Source organism: Colletotrichum orchidophilum, assembly GCF_001831195.1.
Source record: "Colletotrichum orchidophilum strain IMI 309357 chromosome Unknown Scaffold_115.1, whole genome shotgun sequence".
Taxonomy (NCBI): domain Eukaryota; kingdom Fungi; phylum Ascomycota; class Sordariomycetes; order Glomerellales; family Glomerellaceae; genus Colletotrichum; species Colletotrichum orchidophilum.
The window spans coordinates 71,677-85,937 of NW_019173071.1; the positions used below are offsets into that span (position 1 = coordinate 71,677).

The window sequence follows — 14,261 nt, forward strand, 5'->3', positions numbered from 1 at the left end:
TTTATCTGTGCGCAGGACGAGAACGAGAACTCGTGTTTGTCTCTACTCTGAAGTCTGGATGGTGTTTATGACCATGACAACCGACCTTCCTGAGCCTTATCCTCCCCAAAAACCTGCGCATCCTTGTCGTTAGACGCCAATCTCGCTCTTTCAGGGTCCGGTTCATCTGGTTACCAGCCGCCTACAGCTTCCTCAAATTCACTGGCTCCCTTACATCGCAATCCTCAACGAAGGTGTAAAATTTCAAACGCCAAAAGCCAGCTCAGCCAGTGCACCCCCAAGTAAAGTACGTCAAATTCCCTGCGATGAAAACCACAAATCTCATTTACACTACCAAGAACGTCCTCTCATCCCATCCATACACCCTCTTGAGTCGCCGAGCGTAAACTAGCGTCATGTATCCTTCAATCTGGGACTTGTGAGGCCGATGGACAGTTAAAGACCACTTGAATGCCATACTCGCAGGCGGTATGAAAGTGAAGACCGAACCGTACTTGGGCAGAACTGAGAATCCAAGCTCCGCCATTGCGCCTTCGAACGCCGTCCAGTTCACCGCACCTCGGGACTCGGACTTGTTGAAGAGGGTATTGAAAACCTCGGCGGTCGCCGGTGTGACCTTGAACGTCTGCTTCTCGTTGGCTGGTTCTGTAATTGTAGCCTCAGCTGGAGGACCGATCTCATAGGCAGACATGTGAGCAGGGCGAGTCTTTTCCTTCTGCTTCCGCTGCTCAACCAAGGCCTCTCGCGGCTCGGGAGCAGGCACCGCGACGGGTGTCCACTCCTTGTGGCCTTGCTCGATCTTGGCCTTGTACTGTTCGTACTGGTTCTCAAGGTCGGAGAAACACTCGTCAACGAGATCTTCATATAGCACACCGAGCTTTGCACCAGCATTATCGACGACAAACTGGTCGAGGGTCTTCAGAGCGGCCTCGGTCATGCCAGGCTCCAAAAGGTTGTCGATAGGTACAGCAAAGTCCCTCAAATCAAGGCCTGTCTTGAGCTTGTTCAGTTCCGTTTCCAGCTCTTGGGATCTGGAGACGAATAATTGCCCCCTTTTGCGGGACGGAGCCGGCGCCGAGATCGTTCTGGTAACATCTTGAATGAAGGCGACAGTAGTGGCCAGATCACAGAGAGACTCAAACTCGCTTTCGACCAAGTTCTCTCGCTCTTGAGGGTAGGCCTGATGAAGATCGCCCAACTTCTTCAGCCAATCGACAGCTTTGGAGGCAGTGGTGTCAGGGTGACAAAGGCGGAGTATGTAGTGAAGTTGAGGATCGCTCCTTGTCAAGTCGCCTGGGTTGCCTTTGAGCGTCACGCGCGCGTTGCCGGCGTCGTCGTACGCATTGGAAATCCGCTTGTACCACCTGCTGCCCGAATATACTTGGATATACCGCTTGAATAGGGACCGGGCGGAGGCGTATGCGAGCTGGGCGGCGTTGGCTATCTCCTGTAACAGAATCATTCTGTGGGCCTTGTCTTTGTTCAGGCTTTCAAAACGTTCGAGAAGCTGTTGGATGTAGCTCCATAAGGCTGCTATCTTGACGGCGTTATGGACGGCGTCGAAGACACTAGCACTGATGTACTTGTCGGAAACCAGCGGCAGCCGACGTCCTTTTTCGTCTGGAAGAAGCTCCGGGCGACTGAAGAACCAGAAGTTAACGTCGTGGGAAAGGACAACCGGCTCTGAGTACAACTCTAGGCGTTCCTTGAGAGACGCCGCCTGGTCGCGAGCAGCGGTGACGAGATCGGTCAGGGAAAGCTTGGCGGGTGATTCACTGATGTTCAATTTTGAGAATGTCTCAGTGGCTGTTTCCTCGGAATGCTTTGGGCGCTGGGTCTCGCTTCGCACCTTTGAGCCCTGCTCCAGGACATCGTCGATGAGGATGTTGAGTGACCGCAGCAAGTCGGTCTGACGTCGCAAAACCAGCTCGCCAGTGGCTCTTGGTGGCAACAGTCCTGCTCTTTTCGCTGGAGCGAATCGACGCGAGGATTCCTCGTCGTTTTCGGGTAAATGAACAGGAAAACCGTAATGTCTCCCGTTGTAAAACAGGATGTAAGAGTCTTTGTAAGACGTAACAGGACTTAGGTTCCGGGTCCGCATGCTCTTATTGATGATGCCGCTATCGCCCTCACCGCCGTTAGGTCCCTTCAAGAACTGTTCCTCGAGTGTGTTCTTGGCGCGATACTCTAGCATGCTTAGAAAATGTTCGGGTTGTTCAGTCAAGTCGCATAAGTTCCATTCGGGAATGATCGCGTAAAGATTGCCTAGGGAAGTATCTCTCGAGTGTCTTAACAAGACGCCATCCATCACTCCAGCCTTCACACAATTCGCGCGCTGGCCTACATTGAACTCCCTCCAGATTTGCTGGATTTTAGCGCCGTGTCTCTTATATTTTCGAACGAGATCATCGTGAAGGTCCGGGACCTCATTGTCCTGTTGCGGCGCTTGCATCTTGGGTAGTATGATTGCGAAGGCGGATGAACGGGGTCACCAAACTGGAGCTTTCGTTGCACAGAGTCGGTCTTCGGAAGATGACTGAATCTTTACCACGAAGAAGACTTTGGGAGCGCATACGAAGGTCTGAAATCCGTATGGAAAACTCCTGTTCGTTGGAGAGTGCTCCCCAAATGAGGTGATGATCCAACAGCATGCAAACTAGCCTTGCACCATACGTCTGCGAGAGAGGAAGTGGGCCCATACCTGAGCCGGAAAAACACACATTCCTTGATTTAGATCATGGAGGCTCCAGCTACCTCTACAGAATTGGTCGATTGGCCCGGGTGTACTAAAAACGTCCCTCATTCGTCGTGTTCACGGGTCCATTTCTGCGGAATATGAGTACCGCACTGAACGTATCGGTCAGGCCTCTCGCCGAGTTGGTACCTAAGATAAACACTCTGGTTGGAAATGACGGATCCCACTGGATCGTTATCGCAAACTAGCTATGAATGATGTCGGAACGGGGCTTGATAGCACCAAGAGCCTAGGGTAGGCGCCTCTCAACATCGAATGAAACTGGGTTTCGGGATGATCAACTGATATCGAACTCCAACAGGCTGGCTGTATGGCACGAATGGGCCAGGCTCTGGATTACCCAATGGTCTCAAAGAGGGCATCTTCTTCGGAGCAAGCGCATGCAATCACGTTCCCTTTTCTCCAGCCTTGACCCTCGTGGTTTTGATAGATTCTTGGGGAGGAAGGTGAGAAGGCTCTGGATCTTTTGGGTGGATTTAGATGACTGCATAACCCCTTCCCTCCCCTCCAATGAGGACACACACTGTCGACCAAGAACTGACCACTACCTTGCAACGGTTGGATCCTACAGGGCTGTTAGCGTCCGTCCCCTCAGTCACGCCTTCGGAGCCGGACTGATCCAGTAAAACCTACCGACAATGATTTAATCCGGTTCGGTCCCCGAGTCGGCCACGTTGCGGAGTTCGCTGGGGTTGCCTCTTCCCCCGTATCTCCCCCCCGCGCGCGGGGCAAGTTGAACCTGTCACACAGACATCCACACAGATAAACAGCGATCTGACACCACGCGGGGCCGCCTTCCTAGTTACTTGACTAACCTTTACCGACCTACCTAGCTCGTTCCAGACCTGAAGACCGCGTCTTTCGACGGCGCAGTCGGGAAGGGCGCGACATAGCCACGTCCCTCGAGTCCTTGCAATAGGGCAACATCTGAGAATGCCCAACGGGCTTAGGAAAGTCGATGAACCCAACGGTGCTGTCCAAGGTTATGTAATAATTGTCATGTCTGATCTAGCCGTCATCGATTGCCTGAACTCCTGGCACCCATGCTGACCTGCCGCCAACTTGTGCTTACGGGTGGCGGTGCGAATTCCCCAATGTTACCCAATCCTCAATCTCCAATTAGTTTTAACCTCATGGCTCGGAGATGACGCTCCACGTGTATCCTCCACGAACCCCTCTTCCCATTACCATACTTGACTGATATCTCTCAACTTGTGGACTTGCAGCAGGACTCAACCTCCCTTGTTCTTTTCCCCTGTCCGTTCATCTGAAGTCGTTCATCGAAAGCCGTTCGTTTAAAGCTGTTAATCTCAAGCTGCTCATCTCAAGCTGCTCATCCCAGGCCGTTCATCTGGAGGGGAAAACAAAAACCAGGACATAGATAATGTAAAGCGTTTTTAGGCAGCAACGTAACATCGGTCGTTCATTTCTTTGAGCGTCAACAAAGAGAGGACAACTTCAACACAGCCACATCAGTCTTTTGTAAGAGCCGCCGCCGCCAGCAGAAAAGTCGCCAAGTCTCCGGTTCTGGAAATGCGCAGAGGTCCAGCTCGAGTCCAAAGACGGCAATCTCATATTTGGCACAAAGACGTTATAGTGGGAACTGAGTCTCCGAGTCCCGAGTACCTTGGACCTTCACGATCCCACCTTTGGCACTTTTTTCTCCCCCTCTCAGATCTCAGCCTCTTACACGAAGCATATATTCAGCCCTGATGCCCTCCCCCGGTCCCCACATTCTCACCTTTGCGCTTGACAACTGGCCTCACAACGCCGGGCCTAGCACCAGGGCTAGCAAGCCCAAAGTCCGGACGGGATGCGTCACTTGCAAGTAGGTTCACCTTCTTCGACGGCAAATATCTCCTCTCATCATACCAACACTATGATCTAGACGGCGCAGAATCAAGTGCGATGAGACGAAGCCGTCTTGTCAAAACTGCCTCAAGCGGCGGGTGACATGCGAGGGATACGAACCCAAATCGTCAAACTCCTCCGCCGCCGCCGCCGCCTCCTCGAAACAGCTCGCGGCAATAACCACCAATGGCTCCCCGCTCTCCATCGAGCCGAGCTACCAAAGCCTCGTCTTCACAACGCAGCTCCAAAAGGACCACTTTGATCAGTGGCTGTCCTTCGCGACAGACACGCTGGTCTTCCCGTCGGAGCTCATCACCGAGACCATTCCGCAAATCGCACGCTCGGACCTGGCCGTGAGGAACGCTGCCTTCGCCATCGGCGCCGCGGCCCTCGGGAGCAGCACCCGCGAGGAGCGCCTCACGGGGAAAAGCCCTTACTTTGCCGATGCTCTGGAGTACTACAGCCGGGCCCTGCAGCTGACTGTCAAGTCGCCGCCGACGGAGGAGACCTTCCCCAGCGTTCTGATGACCTGTCTCCTGTTCATCACGTTCGAGGCCCTGCATGGCGACAGGAGGTCGGCGCTGACTCACCTCAACCATGGCTACAACATTCTCGACCAGTACGAGCGGCGGTCCAAGAAGAAGAACAAGAAGACGACGACGTCCCGTAACCCCTTGGTGGACGCGATAGCCACAAACTTCCAGCGCCTGACGCTGCAGTCATGGAGCCACAACGGAGACCACCCCAAGGAGACGGAGACGCAGGTGCCGTGGTGCTGCCGGGGCCAGACGGAGCGATACGCCGTCGACGAGATGCCAGACACGTTCGGGTCCCTCGACGAGGCGCACCGCTGGTGGGAAATCACCCAACACCACGTCATCCACCACGCGCCCCTCATCATCGGGTTCCGCGTCGAGGGGACGGGGAACAAGGCGCCGGTGCTTCCCTCCAACGCCAGCCTCCCGATCGACCCGGAGCAGGTCAAGGCGCACGACCGCTTCGTGGAGGCGTGGCGCGCGAGGTTCCTGCCCTTGCTCAAGACGCAGCGGCACGGCAGACAAGCAAACGACAGAGAGTACCTCAAGGCCCTGGGCCTACAGATCCACTCGACGTACCTGTCCATCCCGATCAGGACGGCAAACTACTGCGACTCGGCTGCCCTCGCGGCCATGACGCCCCGCTTCCGCGCCTACGTCACCCTCAGCGAGGCGTTTCTGCAGGCCCAGCAGCGGCTCCTCCGCACGACGGGCGAGATGTTCACCATGGACAGCAACAGCCCGACCTGGCCGCTCGGCGCGGCGTCCCTGTTGTGCGCGGACGAGGCGGTGCGGGCGGACGCGCTGCGCCTCTTCCGCGCGTACCCGCGCCGCGACGGGCTGTGGGACACGCAGACCTGGCTGAGCATGCTGCAGAGCTACAAGGAGGTGAACCCGACGATTGCGACGCAGGTTGGCGAGAGGGATTCGCAGCAGCAGCAGCACATGTTTGATGTCGAGGTCGTCTACGAGGACAAGTCTGTGGTGTGGATCAAGCAGGTGGACGATCCTGCGAGTGTGAGCCCGGATGATTTGGAGTACAGAATTAATCTCCCTTGAGAGGAAGGATTAAGTCAAACCAGCATTGACGTACCAGGCATATGATAGCGACATGTCACTGGTCTGGGAGTTTTGTAATTTGGGACAGCAAGGGATTGAGAGGTGACTTCATGAGGATGAGTTCAGGTTGTCTGAAACCACACCATTCCGCCATATGAACGCAGAAAGTAACTCATCGTTCCCGCTCTACAAACGTCCACTCGAGTCTTTCAGCGGGTGTGTGTTAGAAAGCGCAAGGCTGGAAGTCAGCGGGTGCAACATTCATGGAGCGGAGCGCAGTGAAGCCTCCTTTATCAGGCAGTACGCCGGGTAGCAAAATTATACATATATCAAGCAAGCCAGCCCACCAAGTGTCCTGAGATTCAGCGCCAATTATATGGTTCATTGTCATTGACTTGACACTGTCAAATCTGCTCCATCCAGAGTAAACTCCGAAATGGATGACATGTCGGAGCCGCAAACCAACTGTCTCATTATACAGAAGGGAAATAGGTCTTATCTGTCGACAGAGCACACATCCTCTCTTTCCACTTCCGCCGCGGTGCTTTTTCTAATTAGAATACTCATAAGGCGATCCCGTTGGATGGCTAGTGACGAACCTTCAGACACAGGGGAATTCTTCTACTTCTAGCTGCCGATGTCCATGGCCCATCACAACAGTGCTCTCTCAATGTCACAGAGATGGATGCAAAGTGAAAAGTGTCCTGGCCTCACGCCGGCGGTGCTAGAACAGGCACTTCCGACTGGACTAATAAGACAGTACATAAAGGACCTACATAGCAACGCATCGCGGCACCAGGCATAGAGCGTGTCAGCGATGGCATCACCAGCCAGCCTTCGGTGGCGTACTGGATGATCAGTATGCACGGCAGATATTATTCGCAAACCTGCCACATTCCCCATCGAATCCATCAAAAACACGCAAATCACAAATATGAAGGTCAAGACATAATTTGGTCAAAAGTCTTTGTATTCATAACCCCCTTATTGCCTCTATCCACCGTGGCAGATATCATTATCGATCTATGTAAAGGGGTGCCGTCATCCCGTCGAGACACCAATCCCCAAATGTAAAAAAAGGATCTTTTCAAGGGGGAGTCATGTCCATGAAACGACCAACACAAAATGCACTAGGTTTCTTTTTTGATGTCAATGGCCCCTCGAGGCAGTCAACCAACCAATCTCCCCTAAATAGACGCAATCGTAAATGCCGCTGTCTCCCCCCCCCCTTTTTTTAATGCAGATTCAAATCAACAGGCACCCGCGATAGCTTGGTGGAAATGCAGGTATCGACTCCGCGCCGTGGCCGAAAAATGAGCCCCAGCCAAGCACACATGCACGCAGTATTAGTGAGGGTATAAATAAAGATCTCCCACCCAGTAAAGAATGGAGCGGAAGACCTCATGACAAGTAATAAGTCGCTTAGAAGAATTTGCCCTTCTTCTTCTTGGCCGCCTTCTTATCCTCGCCTCCGCCTCCGAGGATATCGTCAAATGTCATGGTTGATGTAGCGGCATCGTGGGTGTGGTCAACAGACATGTTGCGCAAGTTTGCACCAGATGGCGGGCGCGGCATGACCATGCTCAGGGGACGAGAGCCGGCCGAGCTACTTCGTGCGCTACCGACGCGCGAGGTACGATCGCCAGGCGGGCCCTCGTCAAACGGAACGGGCTCGAGGCCAAAGATCATGCTGGAGCGATGCGCGGCGTTGCGGCTAGCAAGCTGACGTCCGCCTGGCGAAGCATTACGCGGCCGGAGATGGGACTGTGGAGATCCAGGCGTGGGCGGGGTTCCACTCGTGCCGAGAGCCGGAGGGGTGCCGACAATGCCGTCCGGCCCAGGGAAAACTGGCCGGGGCGGTTCAAGAGGAGACATGCCAGCGTCTTGTGGGGGCGGGGCGTCTGCGCCAGAGAGCCCCTCCCACTCCTTGGCCGCGAGCCAGCAGTGGCTGCGGTGGTAGACTGCCTCCACACTGAACAGGACGCTGTCGGCCGAGAGCTCGACATACCCATTGCCGCCAGAGACTTCGTACCACATCTTGCGTACCTGGCGAGCATCCTCGACCCAAGGGAGGTTACCCATGGGGGGCTCGCAGAGGAAGTATTCGACGCCCTCGTTGAACTTGAGGTTGGGCGCGTCAACGACGAGCATGGGCAGCGATTGGATAACGACGTAAAGGAAGAGCCAGTAGCCAATGCGCTGATCAGCGAGATCTGCCGCGTTTTTTCCCTTTGCCTCATGCTGCTCAAAGTCTTTGAACTCCATGAGGAAGGGAACATTAATGCTGTTGGCATCCCAGTTGTACGCCTTTTGAATAACCAGCGTCAACTCGTGCTCCTTGATTTTTCTGTCAAATTTGGCCTGCTCCTTGGCTGACAGGTTATCGTATGTCGCGAGAATGGACGTCATTGAGGGCAACTTGGGGACATCGAATGGGATTGGCGGTAATACAGGAGGCGTCGAGTTGTCGAATTCGGTGAGCATCTTGCGCAGGTTGATGATCGAGAGGGGATCTGTGGACTTGGCAGACTCTTCATCGGCGTTTCCATCCATCACTCTGGTGGTGATGTTTTCGCGCTCAACCAAAAGGTCGTACAGTGCAGTCATGTCAGAAAAGAGCGCCTTCAACACCAACCGGTTGAGACCGCTCTCCGAAAACGGGTTTTTCTTGCTGCTGGCCTTGGGGGGCCAGGAACCAAAATTTGTCTTGTAGTAGCCCATGACGAACTGCTTCATCTTGTTGAAGTATTTCTCCCAGACCTTGAAGCGGACAGCCCTGAGCCCGGGGTCTGACGTGGAGCTGGCGATACCTGCGAACAGTGAAGGGAACTCAAACCGCTCCAGTCTGCTGTTGACGTTGTGTTGGCGGTTGACGAGATCCAGATGCGCGCGCTCCAGTCGTTGTCTGGTGTACAGCGATACCTGCTCGAACAGAGGAGAGTGCAAGTCGAGAATTGCAGTGTACTTGCCGACCGCGTGCGCAAATGCCTCGTTGTACAAATCCATTGATTTCATGCTCTCACCCAGGATCAAAGATTCCAGCGTCTTTTCGCGGCTGTGACGAACGTCTGCAAGCGAAAGTTGCTCCATGAAGAAGCCAAAGCTAAGGTCGACGGCCTCGCCGAACGACGATCCGTCCGCGTTGGTGAAGCCATACTCCTTCAGCAACTTGGAGATCTGCAAGAATGCGGCAAAAGTAGTAGGGTGCGCCTTGGTGGCCACCAGCGGCTGGCCGGTCAAGAACGCAAAGAGGTTGCGAATTGCGATAGCTCGGTCGACATCGGCACGGAGTTGGGGTCCCGGCGCGGCGAGACCGTTTCCGGGTTGCGTGTATTGTGGGGGCGTCGCCGGCAGGTACAACTTCAATTCGCCGTCGCCAGGGCTGTCTTGATCTTCCGCAGGGGGCGAGCCGGAAAGGGTTGCCCTGACAAGCGCATCGTCAACGGAGAGACTGCCCCCAAAACTCCTTCCCCGGCTCCGTCCCGATGGCGATGACATTTCAGCTTGAATGAGCTCGTTGAAAATGACCGAGTTGATGATGGAGAAGCTCGGAACCTTGAAGGAAGGTCCAGCATTACTGCTTCTAGGTTGAAGGTAAACATATACATTGCCGTTTTCGTTCCACAACTCTGGGACCTGCGAGTGAATCAGTCTCTCCGTCTGATGTGGTGCGGCACGTGGCAGAAAGCTTACCTTTTCAGCATTGAGCAAAAATGACGTGTTATACTCTCCAGGCGTGTCCGGCGACAGGACCCACGCCTGTGAGTTCTTCACATCCGCAGAAACGTCATGCGAGTTCGACCTTGATCTTCCACCACCCGGCAGCCAAGATCTGCGCAAGCGGCCACGTCTCTCGTCGCGGGTCGGGCTGTGGCTCTCGTTGGACCCGGTGTTGTGTGAGCTTCCAGTGTCGGTTCTGGCTCCGTGCGGGTGTGCAGAGGTGCTTCTACCCCGTGCATCTGGCGACGGTGCACGAACGCCAAGTGTAGGAAATGCCGATTTTCGGTTCTCGAGGAAGGAGCTGCTTCGCTTCCTAGGCTCGGCACTTTCTTTCTTGAGTTTCGCAGGAGACGTCGCCTCCGGGTGGGAGACAGCTCTGGGCGAAGGGGTCTCCTTGGCGTGTGGTCCTGCGGGAGGCGTCGGCAAGTTCTTCTCCTTTCGCAGCTTGCCGGGAACTGGAGGAGGCGCCTCGGAAGGCGGCAAGGGGGCGGCCATCATACTTGGTGTTGTGGGCGTAGGAGGTTGCGGGGGAGAGACCAAAGGCTGATCGGCAGCCGGGGATGATATTGTTGAAGCTTCTAGAGGTGCGGGGGCGATTTTTCTAGGAATAGGAGGCGGTGCATCAGAGGGAGCAGCCGGAGGAGGTGGGTCGAGGGATTCAGATGCCGCAGGAGCAATTCCAAGACCCAGGCCGGAGCTCGTCACAGGTCTCACGGTGGGATGCTCAGCCGTGTGGTAGGAGGGCGCGCTGTCGGAGGGAGACGAGGCGGGAGGAGAGTCGTCGGAGAGCGGTTTGCGGTGAATCGGTAGTTGGTGTTGTTGGTGTTGCTGCAGCTGGGGTTGGGCAGGCGGTAATTGAGTCTGAGGCTGGTCTGTGGGTTGGATGATGAGCGAGGGAAACAGAGCAGATAGACGGTTGCCCCAAGACCGGGACTTTCTGTTGTTGGGGGGCCGAGTGGGAGCGAGCACTGGCTCGGAGGGCTTCTCCTTCTCTTCGAGCGTCACGTTCAGGGTTCCGGCATTGATTTCCGCAGCTGTCGTTGGCGAGTTAACGGAGGTGTCGGTCTGTGATCGTTTCGGGGATGCGGGATGCTGCTGGCGGGAAGAGGTGCAACCGTTGGCGTTGGTGACAGCGGCGTCTCCGTGGACAGCTTGCTCGTGTACGGGCTCGGATACGCTGTGGTGCCTTTCGCGGCGTGATTTGGGCGAGACGGGGTTGGTGAGGTTGACTTGAGAAGAAGAGAAGGAGAAGTGGCTTAAAGAAGACTTAAGAGAGGCTCGAGAAACCGACAACTTACTCGACGTCATGCTGGGCATAATCAGCAGCCGAGCCGTCTTTCAGTCTTGCTTAGTCTAATCCTCGCCTGAATCTGGCGTGAATGTCACCTCGCTGCGGCGCAAGTAGGAGAAGCGTGTGGCGGTAGCAAGGTAGTAGTAGGAGCTGGAGGAGCGATCTCGCAGCCAACAACCAGCTAGTCCCTCTCCCGTTTTTCTTTGCGCGAGCAGCAGGAATGGAAACAAACAGTTCAGTCCAGACCAGGAACAGCAAAGCAGACTTCCGGGCGGCAGGAGGAAACGGCGGGCGGACGCGGGGATTATGAATTCAAACAAAGGGCGGAAGGGCAGGCCAAGAGACGGCGACTGCGGGACTGAGACCTAGTTCCTTGAGAGAGAGAGAAGAGTGGGAATATGGAATGGCGTGCACAAGCCCATGTACGAGCTACCTAGACCATGAACATTGCTCGAGTCTAGTGTAAGAGGTAAGACACAAGACACCGGATCCCTGGGAAGAAAGTCTCTGGGATGGTGCGGATACACAGAGTGAGCGAGTTAAGGTATTCGTAGGTATTGCAAGACAGGACGGACCAGGAAGACAGGACGAGGGTGAGAAGAGGGGACGACGGGCTCAGCGAGGGGAGGGGAGGGGTGTGGAGGTTACCTGGCCTGGTCCGGTCTAGTTGTCAACTTGTCAGTCTGTCTGCCTGCCCGTGAGGCTTTGCTCGGGATGCCGCGCTTTTTCTCAGCCGTCGGGTGCTGGCGGTGGATGGGAAACGGAGCCGTTACGTTTAAAGGTGAAGAGTACGTAAGTTGGTGAGGTGAGGGAAACAGAGCAAGAGGGCTAGAGCTAGGAGAGGAAACGGTGCGGTAGGACAAGGTACGTACTAGAAGGCGTTATGAGGTAAGGTAAGGTACGGAGCAAGGCACCTCACAAAACTTCTTTTTTCCCTTTCTCTATTCTGGGGAGTCTGATGATGGGCGACGGATGTGGATGACATACCTATTCCACGGCGCGGCAAGGGCAGCCCTGTCCGGTGCATCTTTCTCTTCTTCCGTTGCTGCTTCTTCTAATTTTTACGGTGGGTCCAGCACGGTAAATCTGCAGTTCTTGGTCCCCTTCCAGTTTGGATCTTTGTGCATGCCCCACATCACATCAATTCATCCTTATTCAAAGTGGTACGTACTGCCTCAATGTACATCCGTATCTTCCTCCCTCTTCCATGTACCTATTGGTGGCATCTGGGAGACTGTGACCCAAGGCCAACCTCTGCGTGGCGTTTTTTGAGGGGCAAGACCACTCATCCGACTGAAGGATGACGTTTCGTTTTGCGGAGTGGAGACGAGAGACTTGGACGGAGGGACAGGAAGGAAAGAATGTACACCCAAAGAAGCACCACTCTCATGGTCTCCAACAAGTATCCAAGTACATCGGAGACAGATGTAGGTACTGCAGCATAGTAAAGGGGGACCGCGAATGCAACGGCGGGAAAGGTACGTAATCGCCATTTGGATCGACAGCTTTAGGGCCGGCAGGCAAAGGGGACGTGTGGCCATTTGAGGTTGGGCTTGCTTCAAGATGAAATTTCACGACGGGGGACTCTCAGGACTTTTCAGGGCTTTTCGTGACTCTCTGGAGAGTGAGCCGTCTCTCCTCCATCCCATCATACCCCCATGTCCCTCACTCACTTCAGCTCGGCTCAGCTCAAGCTCATCTCATCTCAAGTTCTCAACTCAGGAAGCTGCCAGCCCAGGCTCGTTCTTGCATTAGCCCAGCATGGCCCAGCCTGGGGTGGTCCCTCAACTCCCGGAACTGGGAGCTGGCCGCCGGCATCGACGGTAGTGGTTCAGGTAGCGCCATGCAATTGCGATGGGCCCTTGTTTTTTTTTTCCTCGCCTCGCGCGGAGTCACGCATCGCTCATCTTGGCCGGTTCCATTTCTTTGGCGGATAAAGCCGGCAGCTTTTTACCTCGTATAGCTCTCATGTGCGTGTGTCTGTGAGCGTGAGAGTGTGAGAGAGAATTACGGACTCTCCCTTTCTTCAGGTGAGTGTGGGTGCAATTGTACCACGGTTACCACCTGGTGATGAAATTCGGCGATTCGTAGGGGACCGACTGGACTGTGCTGCATTGAATTCGGACCTACATACGGGATCCAGTAGTATAACCTGAGGCGATGCCGAAACCGGGTCGGGCCACATGAGCGCTGGGTGTGTATGGAAATACTTTGCAGTGCCTATTTGTGTGTCCATTAATGCACACCCTTCGGGCTTTTTCTTTCGTTCTTGCAGATTCCAGACTCCCAAAAGCCGCAACGTCTGCGGTCCGGTGCTACGCTGGCCCAGCTCGGGGTCGTAGCCAGACCTTCAATTGGACCCGACCCCGAGAAACCGGAAACACGGGGTCCTGTCAGTGCCCTTTCCCAGCGTCGCGTACCGTTGCAACCGGACTGCCGTGCGGACGCGTGCTTTGCGGCGTACGAAACGAAGTCTCATTTTCTCGGCCCTTATGTCTTATTGTTCTGGCTGCTGTTTCGCTATCCTCATGCTCCAATGTGTACCAAACTCTCGAGAGTATATAGGTTGGCAAAATGTTGGCAGTTCATGTTCTTGGTCTCCCTAGTCTTGATTCCACAACTTTGCTTATTCTTAGTTGCTGCTGGGTTCCGGGCATATACTTGAAACGTTGTCCCCAATCCCAATGATAATGCCACTCGGATGACCCCAAGAGAGCGGCTCTCTTGACTTATTGGACCCAAGCAAGTTGCTCATTGGCGTCTGCAAGCCTACCTGGATCACCATTAGCCGTCTGCCATGTTCGAGAGAATCAGGGGTAGAGGAACTTCAACCGAGCTTTTATAATGTTTGATTGGACGGCAAGTGCTGGAAAGCCGCGGGGATATGCCAGTTTCCCAGGCCGAGGAACAGATATTCCTTCTCCCGCTGGAACATCATGTACTCCAGATCTCACCACAGCTAGCTAGCTGTGTATTCCTAGGGCGAATGGGCGTCAGGCTGGCTGGTTGGCAGAGCAGGCGAGGCGAGCTGGCGGTAAGGCGTGCCACG

The 14,261-nt window shown here is 54.9% G+C and overlaps 3 protein-coding genes across 3 annotated transcripts; 1 reads left to right on the forward strand and 2 right to left on the reverse strand.

Moving 5' to 3' along the window:
* Window positions 1–325: 325 nt before the first annotated feature.
* CORC01_11051 (uncharacterized protein) lies at window positions 326–2,452 on the reverse strand (the record flags this gene model as incomplete). The annotated part of the gene is made up of 1 exon (XM_022622677.1): window positions 326–2,452. One exon carries the CDS (start codon window positions 2,450–2,452, stop codon window positions 326–328), a length of 2,127 nt encoding a protein of 708 aa, XP_022470812.1.
* Window positions 2,453–4,467: 2,015 nt separating this feature from the next.
* On the forward strand, window positions 4,468–6,201 carry CORC01_11052 (uncharacterized protein; the record flags this gene model as incomplete). Its single annotated transcript, XM_022622678.1, has 2 exons — window positions 4,468–4,583; window positions 4,644–6,201. The coding sequence occupies 2 exons, from the start codon at window positions 4,468–4,470 to the stop codon at window positions 6,199–6,201; spliced, it is 1,674 nt and encodes a 557-aa protein (XP_022470813.1).
* A 1,422-nt stretch (window positions 6,202–7,623) lies between these two features.
* Window positions 7,624–11,229, reverse strand: CORC01_11053 (choriogenin Hminor; the record flags this gene model as incomplete). The annotated part of the gene is made up of 2 exons (XM_022622679.1): window positions 7,624–9,837; window positions 9,895–11,229. 2 exons carry the CDS (start codon window positions 11,227–11,229, stop codon window positions 7,624–7,626), a joined length of 3,549 nt encoding a protein of 1,182 aa, XP_022470814.1.
* Window positions 11,230–14,261: the final 3,032 nt, after the last annotated feature.